Here is a 20,911-nt window from a genome sequence, read left to right as displayed (position 1 = left end):
AATTATATGCATAAGTCGCTTCTCTAATTCAAACAGTATCACAGTTTTGAATGTTGATGAAATACTTGTACACGTGTAAATTATCGCAGATGCAATCGAGACATTATAAGTAATTTAAATACAAACTTTCTTACTGTAAAAGGGCTAAATTTTATAAGAAATTATCATAATCAGTAAGTAACCTCGTACGAAACTATTTAATATGTAATAATGTTAGCAAGGAATATTATATACCATTTTATGTTCTGGTATTTGATGTTACCATTGGTGAAAAGAGGTATTATCCGGGTAACAACAGTCCTTTTTATTAGTTTTAGAACCCCGTAGCGACATTTCAAGTACGTCAGGCGTTGTCGTGCGTAATGCGTCTTTGTTCAGAGAAACGTCGTTTGGTAATTCCGGGTAGTTAATTGTAGATTGTTTAGTTTGGTAGTTGGGATTCATATGGTCTGAGGTTTGTACAGTTTTATGTATATTTAAAGTAAATAAATTTTTATTCATATGTTTATGTGCTTAAAGAGAACTGAAAATCAACTGATTTTATTCTTGGCGTAAATTACGTATATTTGCTGTTCGGTACAGTGGAGATGAGGCTTGGATGCTAGCATTACTATGACTATGATGCAGAAGTATAGGATATTTACAAAAATGGCCGCCAGTATTAAAGTTAGGATAGTAGTTTGTCAAACGAACGAAGAGATGATGACGTCACTTATTATATTAGTGCAAGCGAAAAAGAAGTTACTAACATTAGTCTTATGTAAAAGTATCGGAAAAAAGATAACCTAGCTTAAATTCAAATGGAAGCCACTAACTTACTAGTACTACTTCATCCTATTGGTGGCAGACGCTGCTAGTGTTACAGAGAAGCTGCTGACAGGAGCACTAGGAGATCTTGTGATTTGTCATTAAGGGACGACCTTACTGATCATGAGCGAATTGATACTTGTAGCACGGAAGAATATTGATAGTTACACGTTGGGACAGTTTTCTTTCGATAAATTTAAAACCAGTCCAAATCACTTGAAAAAGGAAAGTTAGGGGCGATCTGATTGAGGCATTTAATATTGTAAAGGGAATTTATAGTGTTGATATATACCTATTTTACATATTTAACAGTGAAGATGGAATGGGGACACAAATATAGTTTTCACAGGGTAGGAGTCATCTTCAATTAAGTTTAATTTTTTGACAGGGTGGTTGGCCTCTGGAATGGGTTTTGTGTGTGTGTGTGTGTGTATATAATTGTACACTATAGGTCATGTTCTTACAAGATGTCACGTTAAAAAGAGAGAATATGTCATATTTAGTGTCTAACAGTTAAACTTGTGAAGACTATAAAAAGTTAGTTTCAAGAGGGTGTGTAAAAAATGCTTAAATCCAAATGAATTTATCGATTCTTCACAATTTGAATGTACACTTGGTTTTAGGTGTTCTAACTGTTATCAGAATTTCTGTGCACTTGTAATAATAAATGTAGGTTATTATCTATGGTCAATATTTTAATGTATTACTAAACTTGCAAATAACTTAGGGTTGTGTGTGGTGCTGTTGCAAGGTGCTTGGGTATTCCTGTTGATAGTATTACTGATTTTAAATGTTACGGTTTTAACAGTGTTGTCAATAGTTTCTTCGAAAAAAAAAAGAAATGTTTCATATTAACCAAAGTTAACTAAAATATTAAAAATTGAAATTGAAACTAGTGTTATGATAATCAAATAAATAAGACATTTGAGGAATACAAAATCATGTTGAAATGAAGTTTTTCAGTATACAACTTCTAAGACAATGTATTTAGTGCAACGTTATTGTAATTGCACTGCTAATTGATAAGTGTGCCCATATTTATACAAGGGGTGGGGGCTGTAAACATTTGTGTGATGACCTATTGCTAAGACATTCTTCATTAGCTGAAGAAATGCAATACCTGTGGTAGGTAGAGTACAGATAGCTCATTGTGTAACTTTGTGCTTAACTTTTGAACAAAAACTTTTCAAGAAACATTAAATCCAACAAAACATGCCCCTAACATGAATATAAACTTATGAATCTAAAATGCTTAAACCTGAATATTATGTATTACCTAACACATGATTAACTTGCAGGTAACATCTGTAAACAAAGTGTATCAGTAATACACCATTTAGTGTTGCTATGTTGAAATATGAAATTATCATATTGGAACCTTGTTTGTCATATTGTTTGAATCGTACACTATAAATATTTGTGTTGGTTCATTTTTATTTAGTTAGGACCTGTGTTCTGTTCTGTGTCATCACAGTTCAACTGTCATCACCACTTTTACACCTTGCTATCTGTGCTACTGCTGGTACACTTGTTTTATAACACTTCATAGGTTTTTATAATTGAACAAAGAGACAATACGAGGGCTGTTCAAAAAATATGCGGACTGACGTCATAAAACAAAATGTGCATTATTTAGAAGTTACAGGTCTGGGACCCCTTCAAAGTACTCTCCTCCCTAACGCACACACTTATTCCAACGGTGTTTCTACTTGTTGAAACAGTCCTGGTACACTTCTTTTGTAATGTCCTCCAGCTCCTTCATCGCATTTGCCTTAATCTCGGGAATCGTCTCAAATCTTCTTCCTTTCAAGGGTCTTTTGAGTTTGGGGAACAAGAAAAAATTGCAAGGAGCAAGGTCAGATGAGTAGGGGGGGGGAAGAACAGGGATCGAGTGTTTGGCCAAAAACTCACGAGTTCTGAGGCACAAATTTCACAGCAACGTGGTGCATCTTCAATGTTTCGGTCAAAATCTCGTAACAAGATCCAACTGATATCTCACACTCTTCAGCAAGCTCCCTGACAGTCAGACGTCGATTTGTCCGCACCAGGGTGTTGATTTTGTCGACGTGTGGGTCGTCAGTTGATGTGGAAGGACGTCCAGGACGCTCATCATCTTCAATGGACTGTCGACCATCCTTAAAACGTTCATGCCACTTGAACATTCCATACGCTTCATAGCAACATCACCGTAAGCCGTGTTAAGCATAGCAAAAGTTTCAGTCGCAGATTTTCCAAATTTAACACAATTTCACAGCAAGTCGTTGCTCCTTCAGGTCATTCATTCTGAAATCCGCCAAACGAAAAAATCGCACTTCACTTAAAACCGCGTAGCTAATACACGAATGAAGATATCTGCAATCGGGAAATGGCGTTGTAATCAGCTGATCTGTGCGAACCTAGCGACACCAAGCGGATTCGCCTGGAACCAACTGGAGCCGCGCAATTCAAACAGTCTGCGTATTATTTTTTTTAACAGACCTCGTAGATCAGCACTGAATGAACATGGGTGATGTCTGTCTCACCGTTTGATGTTATTAACATACATCTGGTATCACTGATGCTACCGGATGTGTGTAAAACAAAATATACAAAGTGAATGAAATACAGGCTGGTTGTAAAAACTGTGTGTGTTTCATGACAGACAAGCTAGCAGTGTTTAAACAAGCTGTATGTAAAGGATGTGACATTAAGGTGATAAAGCATGTGTTGTTACATTACAGCACACTTGTCATTTTATGTCACTTATAATGTATAAAGTAGATCTGTGTTTTGTATTGTTTTACTACATTTACAAATGTGGCTGAGGACCATATGGTTATGAAACCTAGTCTAATCAGATGTAACCACTTAACCATATCTCTGTGGGTCATGTGTCAAGAGTCATGTCATTGTGTTAATTTATACCAAACTTAACAAAATAAATTTATAAAAAATAGATTATAATTCAGACATTAGTATTATATAGTAGTTCTTAATTTAAAATGTTGATGTTTGTGTGTTATGTGGTATGTTGATTGCAACATTGGTTCAGATTATATATTTGTGATGTCCAAATACAACATCTGTAGTTTATTATGAATTAGATATTCATATTACTGATAATGAAGAACTAGAATGCAAGATCAGAAGCTTTTATTATTCCTATTTGTTGCAATATTTACAACATTTACAGACTAGAACATGGTGGTTCCACACACACCTTCATTTTTGGAAAGATTTTTTCCTGTACACACATTTCTGTTTGACATGTGAACAAATTAAAAGCTCAAAATATTCCCTTAGTGACTTTCTCGGAGCCTTTTTATAATATTCAGGTGGAAAGATATAAATGAGCTCAAAATATCGTATATATTTTTTTATCTTTTAATACCCAGATATAACTTGGTTGCTTTTGGTTATTTAAATATATATATATAACATAAAAATTGTTCATTTCACACCTGATCTCTTCCAATGTTACACTTTTATGTCTGTGGACTTAAAATGCTAGAAACTGGGTTTCAATACCTGTGGTGAGCAGAACACAGATAGCCCATTTATTAGCTTTGTGCTTAACTGAAAACTTTCATGTGCAAAATTCATAAGGTTTAACAACCCTACAACAAGCAACAAATAAGTACATAGATTGTAAGTAGAAGCATTAATTGTTTGCTGTACTTGTTTATTTACTGTTCAAAAAAGAAATTTGAGACCTTATTTATAAATAGTAATAATGTATATACATATATAATGTATTATAACTGAAATGTGACTGTTTTCTACAAAATACTACTACACTAAAACAGAAAAGATGGGTCACTTTAAAGACTAAAGGTCAGTTGGTTTATTCTTGGATACTGTAACATGAATGTATGTGCATTACAATCTTGTAACTTCTGTAATGTTAGCCAGGCACAGCTGAAATGTTAATAAAATTAATATATAATACTAGGAGAATTAAGCTATTTAGAATAAACATTTGTGTTATAATAGTAATTCCAGAACAAAAAATTGATTTCCTAATTATTTCTGGGCGTTATAAGGTCTGTTAAATTGACCCAATTTGTACATAAGTACAAGTGTAAAAATAGCAGATAAAATAATTTTTCTCAGGAAAAACATGCAATAATTATCTGCAGGTAATAAAGGTGTTACATGAAATTAACAATTTTCTGATGCATAGAGGAATTTTTAATCTTAAATTCTTTGTTCTAAGGAATGTGGTAATTTTTTAAGAGATGAAAATGGCTAAGAAAACCATTAGAGGGAACATTCCAAGCTGTCATATGTTGAAGCATGTATATAAATAAAAACATAAGGGATTGTTTCCTCAAATTGAAAGAGATAAAACAGGGCAACTGTGTTTGATTCAATAAAGTGTTCCTTTAATATTAACTTTCAAGAAGTTAACTTGTATAATAACTAATTAATAAAGTTTTAATTATAATCTACAAGTTCAAACAAAATCTACAAATTCCTAAACTAGTAGTTCAGTAGAATTCTGAATGCAAGTCAATAAACTTGATGAAGTGACCCTTGATCAGTGACCTATCAAGAAAGGGTTAATGCATACCCTTAAAAAAAAGAACACCTGAAAAACAGCCTTTATCATTCAAATATTTATCTAACTTTCCTTTAAATGCTCTTAAAGTGACTGTCTCTACTACAAAGATATTTTTTACATAGGCCAAACACCATGAGCCTGAATCTACCTAATTTGTGTAGGAAATATTCACTCTGTGTATGAAGTATTCTGGGTTACAGGTTGTTGGAAATTCTATAAAAGTACCACTGTCCATTAGTAAGATAAATTGCTGTTTATGAACTTTGATATCTACAGCAGATAATGTGTAAATATTAAGTTTTTTGTAATTGGCAGCAAATAATTCATTTATTTATTTGTTTTTATTAATTAAAACCATGCTTAATGTGTAATAATTTCCTCCTCTTAGAATAATTGGAACCCAAGCAAGTATTATAGAATTGTAAAAGTATCTTATTCTGTGTATTGTAGTGCTGTGTATACTCATGCCAGTATGATTTTGTAGTTTGTTTTGAAAATGTTTATATTCCTGTAATTGTTTATCTGTACAACTCATTTTAAAAGCTTGCAGTTCTAATGGTAGGGCAGTAAACATCATTATCATTATGAGTAGAAATTTTGTAGATTAGCACATCTTGCAAAATAGGAGTTCATCTGATCATACCATATGAATATTTCCAGGTCTGCTGATTCAAATAAACAATGGGGACACAGCAGTTCTGTTTAAAATGGAACAATCACCATTCCAACATGCTCTCAGTGTTTGAACAGTTGCTTAGTAATGAAGCCTTAGTGGATGTAACTTTAGCCTGTGAAGGGCATAGCTTAAAGGCACATAAAGTAGTATTATCGGCATGTAGCCCTTTCTTTCAGACTCTTTTTGTTGATAACCCATGTAAACACCCAATTGTGATAATGAAGGACATGAGATATGTTGATATGAAAGCCATTATCGACTTCATATATCACGGTGAAGTGAACGTATCACAGGACCAACTGTCTGCCCTTCTAAAAACTGCAGAAACACTCAAAGTGAAAGGACTAGCAGAAGTGGGCAGTGAGAAACAAGCTGAAAAACAGGGCGATCAACAAGATGTGACAACTCGGTCAAATTCAGTCCAGTCTGTGCCTGTAACTGGTATTCAGCAACATCGAGGCACTGAATCCCCTCCACTGCACAAACGGAAGAGGGGGAGACCTCGAAGGAGGTCAGGATCAAGTCAGAGTGATACAGAAGAACCAGTGCCAACCAAGATTAAAGAACCAGATTCTCCAGAAATTATAAGTGATATTAGTAGAGATGGTTTAACAGAAAGTACACCAGATGTCACTCAGAGGATATCTCAACCAAGGGTTCCTCCCATCACTTCTAGCCAGAGTTACTCTCTTTCATCACAGAAATCTCATTCTCTGTACTCATCAGTTCCTTCTCATCATGACTCTGGTGCTACTGTTGAAGAACCTCCCTCCATTACAGATGGTGACTTTGATGTAGAACCAACTAGGCTAATGGAGGCTTCGTTAAGTACGGATGCTAGTGGTGTAAGTGTTTATTAATTTGGAATACCTCTAACTTAAGGATAGTAAAAAAAATTTCTACTTTCTTCTAGTGTATAAATGTTTTACAACTAAACATATTGTGAAGTATTTAAAATAAGGTGTTTTTATGAAAACTGATGCTTTACATCATTCTAAAATAAAAAAGAAAAGCAAGGTGAGTGAAAATGTATGCTTTTAACCCTGAATTTATGACTTAATCTGGTTGAAATGTGGTGATAAGTTTTCACCTCAGATCCTGATATGCTAATTTTTTTTACTATATTTTATTAGTTAGAATAAAGGCTGAAAACCAGTATACAAACTTGAAACTAATTTTGACAGGGATTGATGGTTGTATTCATTGTAAACTTGGTTAGAAATGTGTCAGTACAAACAAAATAACTACAGGTATTTGAGTAGGAGCAAGGTAATACTAGATCAACTTCATTAATATGTGAGTCACTGGTTTTAAGATTAATACAAATACAGACTGCTTTGAAGAAAATAGTTTACATTTTCCACTTGTATTTTTCATTTTGTCCTGTTTTTAAAACTGCTAAAAAATGGGTGTGTCACCATTATTTCGGTTATCCATGACCTCAGTCTAGAATTGTTAAAATAGTGTGTGTTTGAGGTTCATTGGGGAAAGATTTAAGAAATCAAAGTAAATTTTTTGTGGTAGTAGTATTGTAAGAAAGTAACAAATGTTAAGTTAAATGCTTTTTTGTCTGTGGAATCACAGCTATCATTCTTTTTTTTTTTATACAAATGTCAATATCCGGTCCTGATTAAAACTTTGAAGTTCATGAATAAGGAAGGAAAAATACTTATTTTTATTTTTATTCCTTCAGGTCTCAGTGTATGACTCTCAGGTCCAGTCATCCCTAACATCTACATCCACATCTCTTGCTCTTCCATCATCCTCAGTAGAATTGCCACATTCTAATTCATTAAGTCAAGCAGTTGTTCCCACATCCTTACATTCAGCATCAGATTCATCAGGCTCAGGACTAGGAAACCAGAATACATTAGAAGGTATGTGTTTTGTGGGCTCTGTATTTTGTAGTTTGTTACTGTTAAAGATACAAGAACTGGTATTAAATGTGGTCATCCTGTAAGGCACTGTTACTGTAGAAAAAATATATTAAGAAGTATTAACCATTTCAACCTCGTATCATTTATTACACCTGGCAAAATTTGTCTCAAGTTTAAAATTTTATTAAACTGCTTTTTGTTTGCTACATCAATTATTACAGCATAAAATTGTAACTAATAATTCATATCTTAATAGTTTACAAGTTTTAAGTTAATTTTATAAGGAAGTATTTTTAAAAATTCTGATTTTCCCCTAGTAAAAAAATGTGACGTTTTGTTCATGTGTTCCCCTCTGTTTTATTCACCACCTCCTGGTTACAAGATTGGTCAAATTGACCAATCCCATATTGAGATAAGGTAGAGAAAATAACATATAATACAGTTTTACTGGAAAAAATGCTAGATATATTTAAGATTTTTTGAAATGAGGAAAAGTATTTTGATATTAGCATGAAAATTATTTTGCATGCAGGCTGTTGAAAACGAATACTCAGTGTATTTGTAACCAAATCTTTTTTTTTAATATATTAAAAAAAAATTTTGCATGTGAAAGATTTAATATGTTAACTAAAAGTTTGTCAAATTTTGTAAAGATAATTGGTCTGTTGCTACTGCTTGGTATGATTATTTTGTTTACTGTGACATTAGGATACTTATGTAGATGGCTTGTGAATAAAAATCGTATCATTTTGTCTTGTTGCTATTTTTACAAGGGATATATTGAGATATGATTGTTTTTGTGTATTATTTTCAGATATTAAACCACTAGTGTCTTTTGAGGAACCACCTATTGGTGTTTCCAGCCATTCACAAGATAGCAGTAGTACAAATGCAGTTTTACCTTACTTGGACACATCAGGGGTGCCAGCAGTTCCAGGACCAAGTACTTTCCAGCCTTCACCTCAACAAGGTAGGTTAAGACTTTAAAGTGTAATCTTCCCATGAAAGTGGATGAAAAATTTTAATTTTGTGTTTGACATTAGTATTGTTATTTGTAATGAGTTGACTATTAACTAACACCTGTTTTTTATTGCAAATGGTGACCAGTATAAATTGAGAATTTAAAAATATGCTGTTAGTTTTAACTTGTAAATCTATAGTAGCTGTTTAATGTTTGAAATTTTCATCCACTTTCAGTAAATAAGGTTGTTTATCTGTATCTGCTAATGTGGAGTTGTTTAGTTTAATATCTGTAAGTTACTGATCGGTTGGCTGCCTGTCCCAGTTATTTGGTACTCTTTATTGTAAGGGGAGGTGGAGGTAATTTAAAGATCTCTTGATTAAGTTCAAATCTGTAGTCACTTTTTGCAGATACTGTGTTTACTAAGGTAATAGAAGCTGTGTCGGGCCAGTTTGTGTTTTCAAGAATACCAAGGCATTTTTGGTATGAAATTTTACTCAAAAAATATTTAACAAGGTTGAACTGTTAATAATATGTTTCTCAGCTGGTTTTAATATGGTTTTCATTATGAAATGAGAACCAGTTGTTAGTCATGTTTAATCAAAATAATGTATATTTCAAATGTAAAGCTAATTGATGAATTTGGGAGATTTTTCTGGACAACTTGTATGCATAAATTTTCTTTTTTTTGTCCTATAATAGACTTGTGAGGCCTATTTGTCTTTCAGTGATATGGCTATTTGTAGCCCCCCCCCTCTCTCTCTCTCTGTTTGGATACTATAGGCCTGTACAAAACCTTAAAATACTGTATTAGTAGCAGAATTAGCTTCAGGCTATTGACGTGTTCAGCAACTTATAGATGTTTATGTTATGTTAAGTGTAGCACAATGTGATTTTTTTTACTAAAAATTTCCATATATAATACATATATTTAGAGTAGTTAAAAGGTTTGAGAGACGTGTAATTCAGAAAATATTGCTGGACTGTAGGTTTCCCAGTTTAGACAGTCCTGGGGAAGTGTAGCAGTGTTTCTAGAATAAGTTCACACTGTAGAATAAATGATATATAGTAGTTCATTATGGTGAACATTAGTGAGTGTAGATTCTTTGGTTTCTTATAATGTTGAAAATTGTACCAATAAGTAAAGAATCAGTTCTTGTTTCAATACATGATGTTAATTGTATTGATTATGTTATCAGGTAGGTAGAGGTTTGACTTCCTTCTTTATTGTGAAGAATTATGGTGTGTGTTTCCTGAACATTTCTTGTATTTGGTGCTTGTTATATTTGAATAGTGCTGTATGGTGTTTTGTAGTTTTGGGTATGAAGATGCTATACATTGAAAATATGTAGGTCTGTGTTAATGTTTTGATTACACCTTGTATACATTGTTACAATAACTTAGTTCTGAACTGTATGTGAAATATTAATAAAATAAATTATTACTTTGTGTGTGTGTGTATTGATTCTAATCTTGACTGTGCCTACATGAGATACAACATTTATTAAGAAGAAAAATGCTAGAAGTGGAATGACTATATTCAAACAAGTCCAAGAAGTTGCAATAATAGGTAAGTTTACCTCTAATTAGGAACAACAAATGTTCACAAGGGTTGGAGACTATTTTAGTCCATGACTAAGATGGTAAAAAGGTAAAAGGTGTGTTGAATGTGGCTTAGTCTCATAACCTGTGGACATAATTCAGTTTAGCTATCAAGGTCATGTTATATTATGAATATAGCTGAAGTAAAGTCTGTTTCTGCTAACTTGTTCCTGTTTATAATCAGAACCTTCCAGCTCTGACAAGAAGTTTTATCAGGTAACAGTTCTTACTTTTCTTGTACCAGTTTTTTTAGTTTTAGCCAAGGGCTAAGAGCATGGAATGGATAATGAACCAGTAACAGTAGAACTAGGAAGGATATGTTATAATCTTACTTAATCTAGACAGGTTTTCTTTAGCCAGTGGCTAGGGTAATTCAATGGTATGTAATGCAGCAGGTAGGTCACTTCATGTTTTTACAGTTTCTTTATTTAACACTGTATTTTGTTTTTTACAGTACTGTTTGTGAGTACTAGGTGTATATTTTATGATTTTTCTAAACTTGGTAATTTTATTTTTTACAAAGAATGGTAGACTGCATGAATACCTTTTGTATTAAGGTATTTGTTCAAGAATTGCATAAAAGGAATTTCACTTTAATAATGTTGGTTTGCCTGTTGCTTGTACTGGAACATTCTGGTGTGTGTGAGAACATTGAATTAAATGCTACTTCCTTAGGTATTTACAGATACACATTTGATAAATGTTTTAGTGTTACAATTTTTTATAGTTTTATTTTTTTATAATTAAAATCCACACAAAAGAAACAGTTTGAAAGAACTAGGTGTGTTTTATTGTATGCAGTAGGCTTAATTTAACATCAGATTAGGCCTACTTTCAACAAGCTACAAGAAGGATGTATCATCATGAAACAGTGGCTTTTGTTAGGAACAACTAGTAAGATGGCAAGAGTTGATCTTTAATGGATTTAAACCTGTTGTTTAGTAAAAGGTGAGTTTGGTATTGTGGTTGTTTTTTTCTACTTTGTAACAGACTACTAGCCAAAGGCTATGAACAATATTTTATTGATTTAGTCATTTTCATTAGCTCTAGATTAGAACTTTCATAATTAATAATGGCTATTTACTGTTGCTGATGTTCAACTTCATAGCTCAAGAAATGATTTTTCTCAAGAATCATCTGATAGGTAACCTGTCACTATTACATGAACCTTGATTTTTCTTAAATAAAGAATTGATATGTGACATGTCAGCATCAGGGTATTAAGTATGTGCACTGCACCATCTGTATGGAAAAAGGAATTTTTGTGTTTTTTATTAGTTTTTATTGAAATATTTTAATTTATACAACTTTAGATTGTTAGAGACTGCAAAAGGTGAGGGTTGTATGTACTTCCACTTCTGTGTTTTAAAGTTTATAGCAGCCTTCATACCCAGAAGACATTTATCAGACCAACAAGGGTCACACTAAGCAAGAACAAGGTTTTGTCTTTACAGTGAGGAAATCAGAAAATGTTTCACCAATAAATATTTACATTTCAACACATTTTGTTTTTCTTTTGGTATTGTTTTATTACAGTTTTTCCGCATTCCTGCTTGTGAGGGGGTTATATTGACTGAAAGCTATGGAATGTACTACAAATGGAGTGAATACCTTGAGGATGAATTTAGGTTTTATTTATTGGTATTCGGTCTGACTAATGCCAATGTTCAGAGTATGATGGGCTTTATAAAACAATCACCGTTCCAATTTCCAGGTCCAAGTCAGCGGGCTGTCGGTCAGCATCATCGACCTTATCAGAAGCCCCAGTGTCCTGTTTGTCTCAAATATTTTTTCAATAATCAGACACTGAGGCGTCACATGGATCTACACAGGGGGAATAGAAAACTATATACTTGCAGTATTTGCTTTAAATCATACACATATATAACAGGACTTTACCAGCACAGGAGAACACATTTGTGTACTATGAAGGACGTATGGTTTATGGGACACAAATGATGGTTGGTTTAGTGTTGTTTTTGAAACTAAACAGTCATGTTGTTTTTGTCATCCACCAAAGTCGCGTTTACTCAGCAGCGGTGTAAGTTGAGTGTTTGTTATCTGGTTTACTACACGAAGTCGCTGAATAAGGGTTTACCCATAATTCCAGGTGCATTGATAGCTACAGTCAAGTCACCAGAGAAGAATGTTACGAGTGTTCAAGGTAGACATCAGCGCCTCCACTGTTCCAACTGTGGGCAGTACTTTCTCACAAGAGTGTCTTATGACAGCCACACATGTAAGCACAGAGAATATTCTTGTCCTGTTTGTTCAAGAAAAATTTCCACCGTGAGATCATTACAGCGACATATGGTGCAGCACCAGTCTTCAAGGAAGAGATTTAGGTGTGAAGTTTGTTGTAAAACATTCTTGACTGGTCATTATGTTAAGAAACATCAGGAAACTGCACATGGATTTCCAGTGGTGTAAATATTTGCAGTGTGGTTTTTATTTATTGAAGACTATTGTAGGTGTATTTAATTAGTGTTTTAGAAGATTTTTATACTTATACAACTATTTTTTACCATAACATCAGTTTATACTTGTCAAAACTATGAAACATTTTTGAGGTACCAAATTTTAACAATTTTCAGTTACGAGTTTATCAGTGTTTGCAGTCATGAATGTATACTTTTCTTTGGAGCTCAACTTTTGTGTATATTCAAAGTTTCAAAAGTACAAGACTGGCTATGAAATGTAAGATGTTTTAACCTGTTTTATTTCAGGTTCTTCTTGCATTGAATTAAAGCCATGATAATTTATTTTGAAGTTTACTGTTGGGGTGGGTGGGTCTCTTTAGAAGTTTAGAAAGTAATACATTGTTTTACTGTATAAAGTACTATGGTGGTGTAGTACTTCATGTCGCGGAGGAAGTAACCAGTTATTAATAGCAGTACTGTGTAATGTAAACATTTGACCCTCTACAAGTAGGTTGAGTTTTACGAATTAATTATTCCTGTTTGTTTACTACAATATTTAATTGTGGACTTGGTTACATTTGGCATGTGATGTTTTAAGTCGTGTGTTTGTGAACTTGTGCTAACACTTTATACAGTATTGCAGTTGTTAGGTAATCTAAACTTTAGTTTTAGGAAAACTGCATATTTAGAGCTTTAAAAATTGTAGAATTGGTAGCTAAACTTTATTAGTTGTGTAGATATAAATTTTTCTCTACAGTTATATTGGCTAGTGGACAGAGTGTTGTAAAACAAATCGTGTACCTACTGTGAGGTGTTAGAACTTGCACTTATGGTGAAAGAGAACGGGTGTAGTAACATGCAATTACGGTATAACTACTGACGTTAGTAGTAACGGATACCAAATTACTAGAATTTGTGTGATCTGACACTAAGAATACTTTGGTATTTTTGCTTCAAGTCTGGTTGAGGCTTGAATAACTTTTAACACGTTTTCTACTAACACCTGCTTCTTACTAGATGATTATAAAATGACGAAAGTGCTGATTAAGTTCATACTGAATATGTGTCGTCATTTACATGAACTATGGTGAGGAAATACAAACGGTAAATTATATTAACCAATTCTACTCGTATTTACAAGTGACAAGACGCTTATTTTTAATTGTTTTTAGAGGTCATTTGTTGTACATCTTTAAAAGTATTGATTCATTCAAGAGAGGCAACTTATTCATAAGTCACGTAATTTTCAAAGTTTTAGAAGGAGCTTGCACATATCTAAGTTGATTTTCTAGTGCTGAACAAAAGTTGATGTATTTATTAGAAGTACACAAATGCGCTCGTAAATTACGTAAAGGAATAACAATTTTTTACTGTCAAAACACTCAGTTAGGGAAATTCAAAAAATTTATATCTTAAAGGGAAATAATGAATTTAAATTTTATCTTGTGTGCATTTTGTAGAAAATTGGTAAAAAAATTGCTGATTAACTATTATGAACTTTGACTTCAAAATATGATTAATTGATTTAATGCATTTCGAATAATGGTTCAGTGTTGCTTGTTTATTACGTTACGTATACAATTGTTATTTTATAAAAAAATACAGTTACAAAAAGTAGCTTATTAAACAAACATATGAAGATAATTTTTATGAAAAAGAACAGCTTTACTCAATATTGTGTTCATGTTTAGTTGTGTTGTTTTCCATACGTTTTCTAGTTTCAAAGACACTATTCTTACATGGTATGCTCGAGTTAAATTTTTCAACACAACAAGAGATGGTGTTGAGTAACTGCCATATCTTCAGTATGTCACTTAAATTGGGAATGGATAGCGAAGATACCCCTCGAATAGTTTTGCTGCAACTTAAAAATGCAATCGGTCTTACTGGCTGTTTCTAAGTTACTAGTCGATTGAACAACGTCTTGTTTGTGTGTATTGGCTTTCTCCAAGTTACCAGTCGATTGAACATCTTATCAGAGCATTAACAAGCAGTTTTGACACAGGGAAATGTTAAACATGTTTCAACAATTGTTTTTTTATGAGTGAAAATTATCCTGTTGTGAAGTTGAACCTATTTTGAGAGATATAGGCAAGACCACCAAAGAAGTTGAAATAGTAACCTTTCTTGATCTGGGTGTCTTAGTTTAAACATTGGTAACAAGTAAAACAGACGTAGTTACCTTAAAGTTTTGTGTTGATGCCATTTCATGTTGGCATACATTACAGAATAACTCGGTTACTGGTGCACCTTGTACAAGATGAACATTTGTAAATATTTAATGTTCTTGTCAACTTAAATATAATTCTCTATATTACAACATTTTAGAGGAAAGCTTAAGGTATTAAAATGCTGACAATAAAGGTTCGATCTTCATAATGGGTATAGTGTAATATCATACATGGCTCATTTAGTAACTTAGCAGTAAAAGAAACATATATATATATAGCAATGTATAAAAATATGGCACAACTATTTTAGGTTCACTTTTAGTCTCGGCTGAAAGTTAAGGTATATATAAATGTCTTAGAAGTGTTAAAAGCCAAGCTTTTAATTAAAATTAACATGTTTTCCTCTATAACTGTAAGCATTTGAAAGGTTTCGGCATGTGATGCAAGGACTGAAATGGGATATTTATATAAACAGGAAGTAAAACAATAAACGACTTGGAACGATTTAGGTGTGAATCATAATTACACAAACCCACATTTTTCTATTTTTATTAAAGTATATCAAAAATTTCTCTACCAAAGGCCACTGAAATATAATTTGTGTGAAATGCGTGTCTGGTTAAGTTTTTGTTTTTTGAATTTCGTGCAAAGCTACTTAAGGGCTATTTGCGCTAGCTGTCCCTAATTTAGCAGTGTAAGACTAGAGGGAAGGCAGCTCGTCTTCACTGCCCATTCTTGGGCTACTCTTACCAACAAATAATGGGATTGACCGTCTGAAAGGGCGAGCGTGTTTGTTGCGACGGGGATGCGAACCCGCGACCCTCAGCTTACGAGTCTAATGCCTTAACCCACCTGGCCATGCCAGGCCCGCTGTCTGTATAAGATCAGGAAGATGTAATGTAAAGGTCTGAACTAAGTGTCTGGAGGGCATTTGATGAAACTATTTATAAAAAGTAGTAAAACTGCTAATAGACCAAATTAGACAGTTAACAGATATGTGTTCATATTTAACTGCTGATAGACCATACATGACAGGTAATGGAGATGTATTCGTATTTCATAAAGAAAAAATTAATGTAACTTTCCTTTCAATATTTGTTCCTAAATGGGTACCATAGGTACCGAGTTGCGTTTTGTATAGTGGTCGATATTAATTTATATGGCGCTTCAAGTAGCCTATAAGTTTCCACAAAGCTGAAAAGACGTTCTGAAATATATCAATTAATATCGAACAATATTTTATTTCATTGTCAAGAAAACCGTGAAACGTTTAAAAACTTAGTCGTCTACAGTAAGTACATAAAACTACTATCAAGAGGAAAAAGCCATGTACAAATGGTAGATTTGATTCTATTGATGCAATTTGTATTATTACTAAAAAAAATAACATTCAAGTAAAATGCTAAACTATAAACTGTAAGAAAAGGTACATATTTTAATAAAGTAGTATAAGGATAATTTAACTTTTCACTGACTAACCCTTTCTTTCACGCCCACATCTGTAACCTGGAGGAAATGTGCGACATCAATTTTTGAAGAATTTTTTATCCTTATTAAGTTTCTTCCAAAATGAAGTGGGGTGTTAAAATTTTTGACATACGTTAGTAAGGGATTTCTTAAAATTGTTTTTAAATAGGACAATTTTCACTTACATTCTTGAAACGTAGAAAGTTTTAAATATCGAATGTAGCCCAGCATGGCCGGGTGGGTTAAGGCGTTCGACTCGTAATCTGAGGGTCGTGGGGCATTATAATGGTACGGTCAATCCCGCTATTCGCTAGTAAAAGAGTAGCCCAAGAGTTAGCAGTGGATGGTAATGACTATCTGCCTTATGTCTAGTCTTACATTACAAAAGTAGGGATGGCTAGAGTAGATATCTCTCGTGTAGCTTTGCACGAAATTCCAAAACAAAATATCGAATGGGTTAGTTAGTTGAACTAGAAAATTATGAAGTGGAAAGAATGACAATTTTGTTTTCATCTACTTATGCTTGTGAAAATGGTTCTTTCGACTGTGAATTTCAAAAGGTGGGTGTTAGAAACAGACGAAGATTGTGCAGTTTGTGTTTTTCCTCAGGCCAAACAAAATAAATGATCCATAAAAGGTGAAACAGTATTAATAAATGTGTAACTTTGCAAGTCTTGAGTAAAATGTAATAAAATACAGATATAAATCTCTAACTTGTGCTAAAGAAAAACCCATTTGAAGTAAAAATGTATTCTCAAGACACGTGGTATGGGTATTAGAACTTCAATTAAAATAAAGTACAGGGCAAGCTTTCCACCTTCTTTGGTCATCTTCAGTTTAACAAAGAGAGTTTGCAACTGGCAACTCTCTTTGTTAAACTGAAGATGACCTAAGAAGGTCGAAACGTCGTCTTGCACTTTATTTTAATTAAAGTTCTGATACCCATACCAATCGTCTTTGAAAATACAAATCTCTTAACTATACACCAATTTTTTGGTACAGTAGTGTAAATCTATACTCCAGCATCACTAAATTTAAGTTGATGGCTCGTGTGCAACTTACTATATTGAAGGATCTTTCTTCGAATGGACACTATTTTGGAACCTTCTTTGGGTGTTTGATCTTGTAAAGATTTAGCATTTTGTGGTTGGATGATTGGCAATATACTGAACATGAACCAATAGTTCATAAAAGTATGTATGTGAGCACGCAAAAGGTGAATGTGAAATTTGTAATATATTGGGGGAGAGCTTTTAACTTTGTGTAATCAAATATAGTCACTAGTGAAGAAGAGTGATAAGTTCGGAACTTGTTAGTCCTCTAGTTGGAAGCAGTTCTGGAACTTTCGAAGATGAAGTTAAAATACATGCTGCTAAATTAATGACCAACTAAACAGTAGTTTAAAAATTTAGATACAGGTTTGTAACCATAATTAAGACTCGAATGTGACTTTTAAAAATAATGAAACAATTTGGTATGGTGTGTAAAAATGTAAACATTTTACAATGATTGTAAACATTGGAAATCAGTATTTTTGTTTTTTTCTGAAATGGACAGATAATTTAAACAGTTTATCAAATACTTCAGAATTTCGGGGAATAAAAAACCTTAACTTAAGACAATAAAAAAATACTTTTATACCCGAATAAGTGAAATCTCTGGATTTTAAATAAAGAATACATCGTACAGCTCTTGAAAGTAAATGCGTTTAACTAAAAATTTACAAAATCGCATAATCCAATTTTATTTCAGAAAGTGTAAAAATTATATCACAAGAAGGTATATGGTTTTCTTAAGTACACCAGGATATTTAATGTTAGACAAATGTAAATGTTGCATGGACAAAAGGGTTTTAAATTGCATCTTTACAGAAGTAACCTTTACAAGATTTATAAGAGTACAATACAATGCTCGACCTCCATACAAAAAGTATCACTTCCTCTCAATATTTTTCAGTGTTATACATAACACTGACCTTACCAAAAAGCATCTTTTCCCTTTTAATCAGGGTGTTATTGGAGTTTTTCGTTACTTTTGTATCATTGTCAATTTTCAGCACAAAGGAGATTAACTTGACTGTTTTTAGTGTTGCTTAATGAAAAATTCAACATTATTCAGTAGGTTTCCTTTGGTTCCTTGTCTTCATATTACGTTAATTATCAGCCACCATGATCTGTAATCTGGAGCTTTGCCCTTTAGTTGCTCCCCAGTGACACGATGTATGTCTATAGACTTGCAATGCTACAAGCCTGGTTTCATACTCATGATATGCACAGCACAAATAACCTATTGTGTAGCTTTATGTGTAATTACAAATCTAGTAGAAGAAACGTAAACCAGCAAGCTATGTATTTTTGTGTCTAGTACCTTCTGCTCGTTGAAAAAATGTTAATCAGTAGATTAGCTAATAATATTCATCATGTTAAAGAAAGACATTAACCATCAACCAGAAGAGTATGTATTCTTAGTATATTTTCGTCTTTGGAGAAACGTTAAACAAGCTATAGTATTTGTGTCCCAGTGCCTTGCCCTCATATTAGGGAAATATTCGTCAGCAACCAGAAGTCTGTTAAAAATATGGTAACAATATTAAAAAATGTCCTATAGGTGTTACAAAATACCATCTTAAAACATGAATCTTTTTGTCAGAAAATACAAGTGACACCAGAAGGAAATGTTACAAAAAAAGTATAATTAGAACATCAAGTTATTCACATATTACAACCTGTTCTCTGTTGTGAAATGTAAATTATTCTGATGTTTATTTCAAGTGGTAAAATTACGACTTTATATGTCAAATTGTAAAACTAACTTTCTCTAATCACTATAGTAAATGTAGTTGTTTTATGGGTAAAAAAATTGTCCACCCCAATACCTATCTTTAAGAAAACAAATCACAAAAGGCCTGAATATCATCGGACTGTTTTAAAGTGAACAAACTGGTTTGAAAGAAGTTCCATTATGTAGCACTTTGATGAAACTAAAGTTAAATTAGTTAAGTATTAATTTAAGGTAGCAGGACCTGTACTATTTGACTTCGGTATGAATGTTTATTTTCAAAGCTATTTTTATAATTTGTTAAATACTTTACCGTATTGTTCATTTGCTGGTCTCTTGATACATAACTGTAGTATTGGTTCTGTTGCTTTCGGTGACTTAGTATTAGCTCTGTGATTGTACATATGGAGGAATTACATCGTGAATATATCAATAACAAGCCAGCTTGTCAAACAATTCCAGAGCTATTTCTTGTTTATACTTTCTCCCTCCATATCTTGAATAAAATGTATATATTTTGTGATCTTTTTTACAAGAACAGTAACACTTTAAGACAAAGAGGTATTATTGTCGTGCATTACTGGTATAGATTTTCGTTTTGTAATTTTCTTTTTTGGGGGTGTTTAGCAGTTTTTTTAATTTTGTAGAAAGGGAAGTAAAGCCGTAAATACATAAAAGGCACACTTGAAACATTTATCTTCATTATCGGACAAGTCTTAAAATAAGAAGTAACTTGGTCTTCAAACGTTTTTCCTTTGCATCCCATTTCTCAACTGATTTTTAATTTTATGGGAGAACCATTTGATGGATTTGCAACCACAGTACAAATCAAAAGGATGATGTAAGAAACACGTTACCTTTAGCAAAGTTGTTTACTACAGCAAGTAATTAAACAAATAAGAATGGCATATATTGATGAAAAACCGGACGTACTAGGTAAAACCAGCGAAATAACCTGCTGCAAGATCGTTAATTTATCTGTGGAAACCATTTGCAACTGACAATAAAGATTTCTCTTTTGCTTATAAAATATTCATCTCTGAGCTGGTTAGTTGTTTTTAAAATAAATTGAATGTTGTAGTCTTGAGTTCTAACATAATATTAAGTTCAATATTGAGTTAGATATATTAGTGAAAATAGTGTTAAATACATTAAATAAACGACAGGAAAACGATTTCCTCGAGCATACAGCATTGACAAAAAATTTTAAAGTGAAATATAGCAAAGTAGCGCTAATAGCCAAAAAAAAAAAACGCATCGTAAAAAATTAAACAAAGTGGACAAAAGGAGGCCAAAGCATTTTACATGGGTTTAGGGTAAATGTTTTCTCACGATTTTGTAATAATGAATTCAAGGTTTTACTAGTTTTGACATTTCCTTCTCACAAGATCATCTTACTCTGGTTTGGTTTATATACTGCTCACCCAATAAGCACATGGACCACGTTGGTGCAAAGTACTTTTAACGAACATTTTCACACAACACGGAACTTCTTGTTCCATTTCTAAAATAATTCAAAATAAATAAAAATATTAAAGCAAACGTTCATCATTCATGTATTTAAAAAGCATTTTTTAAATTAATTTAAATTTACTGCGTGTACAACACT

The 20,911-nt window shown here is 32.8% G+C and overlaps 1 protein-coding gene across 9 annotated transcripts in view; it reads left to right on the top strand.

The window, feature by feature from the left end:
• The first annotated feature begins 301 nt into the window (after positions 1-301).
• LOC143256360 (uncharacterized) overlaps positions 302-20,911 on the top strand; it is a 188,796-nt gene continuing 168,186 nt past the window's right edge. For 6 of the 9 annotated variants that reach the window (XR_013031314.1, XR_013031315.1, XM_076513530.1 and 3 more), the window contains exons 1-4: positions 302-454; positions 6,011-6,871; positions 7,720-7,903; positions 8,718-8,873. Coding sequence is in view for 7 of the 9 variants with exons in the window: in XM_076513530.1 (XP_076369645.1) it covers positions 6,032-6,871; positions 7,720-7,903; positions 8,718-8,873 (1,180 nt within the window). In the remaining 2 variants the exon portion in view is untranslated. Of the gene's footprint in view, positions 455-6,010; positions 6,872-7,719; positions 7,904-8,717; positions 8,874-12,002; positions 14,424-20,911 lie in introns of those variants that run through there. The other 3 variants (XM_076513527.1, XM_076513528.1, XM_076513533.1) reach the window with 3 other exon arrangements.

This window comes from Tachypleus tridentatus, chromosome 7 (assembly GCF_004210375.1).
Source record: "Tachypleus tridentatus isolate NWPU-2018 chromosome 7, ASM421037v1, whole genome shotgun sequence".
NCBI classification, from domain to species: Eukaryota; Metazoa; Arthropoda; class Merostomata; order Xiphosura; family Limulidae; genus Tachypleus; species Tachypleus tridentatus.
The sequence above is the reverse complement of the archived record's forward strand: the minus strand, read 5'-3'. Positions and strand labels throughout refer to the sequence as shown.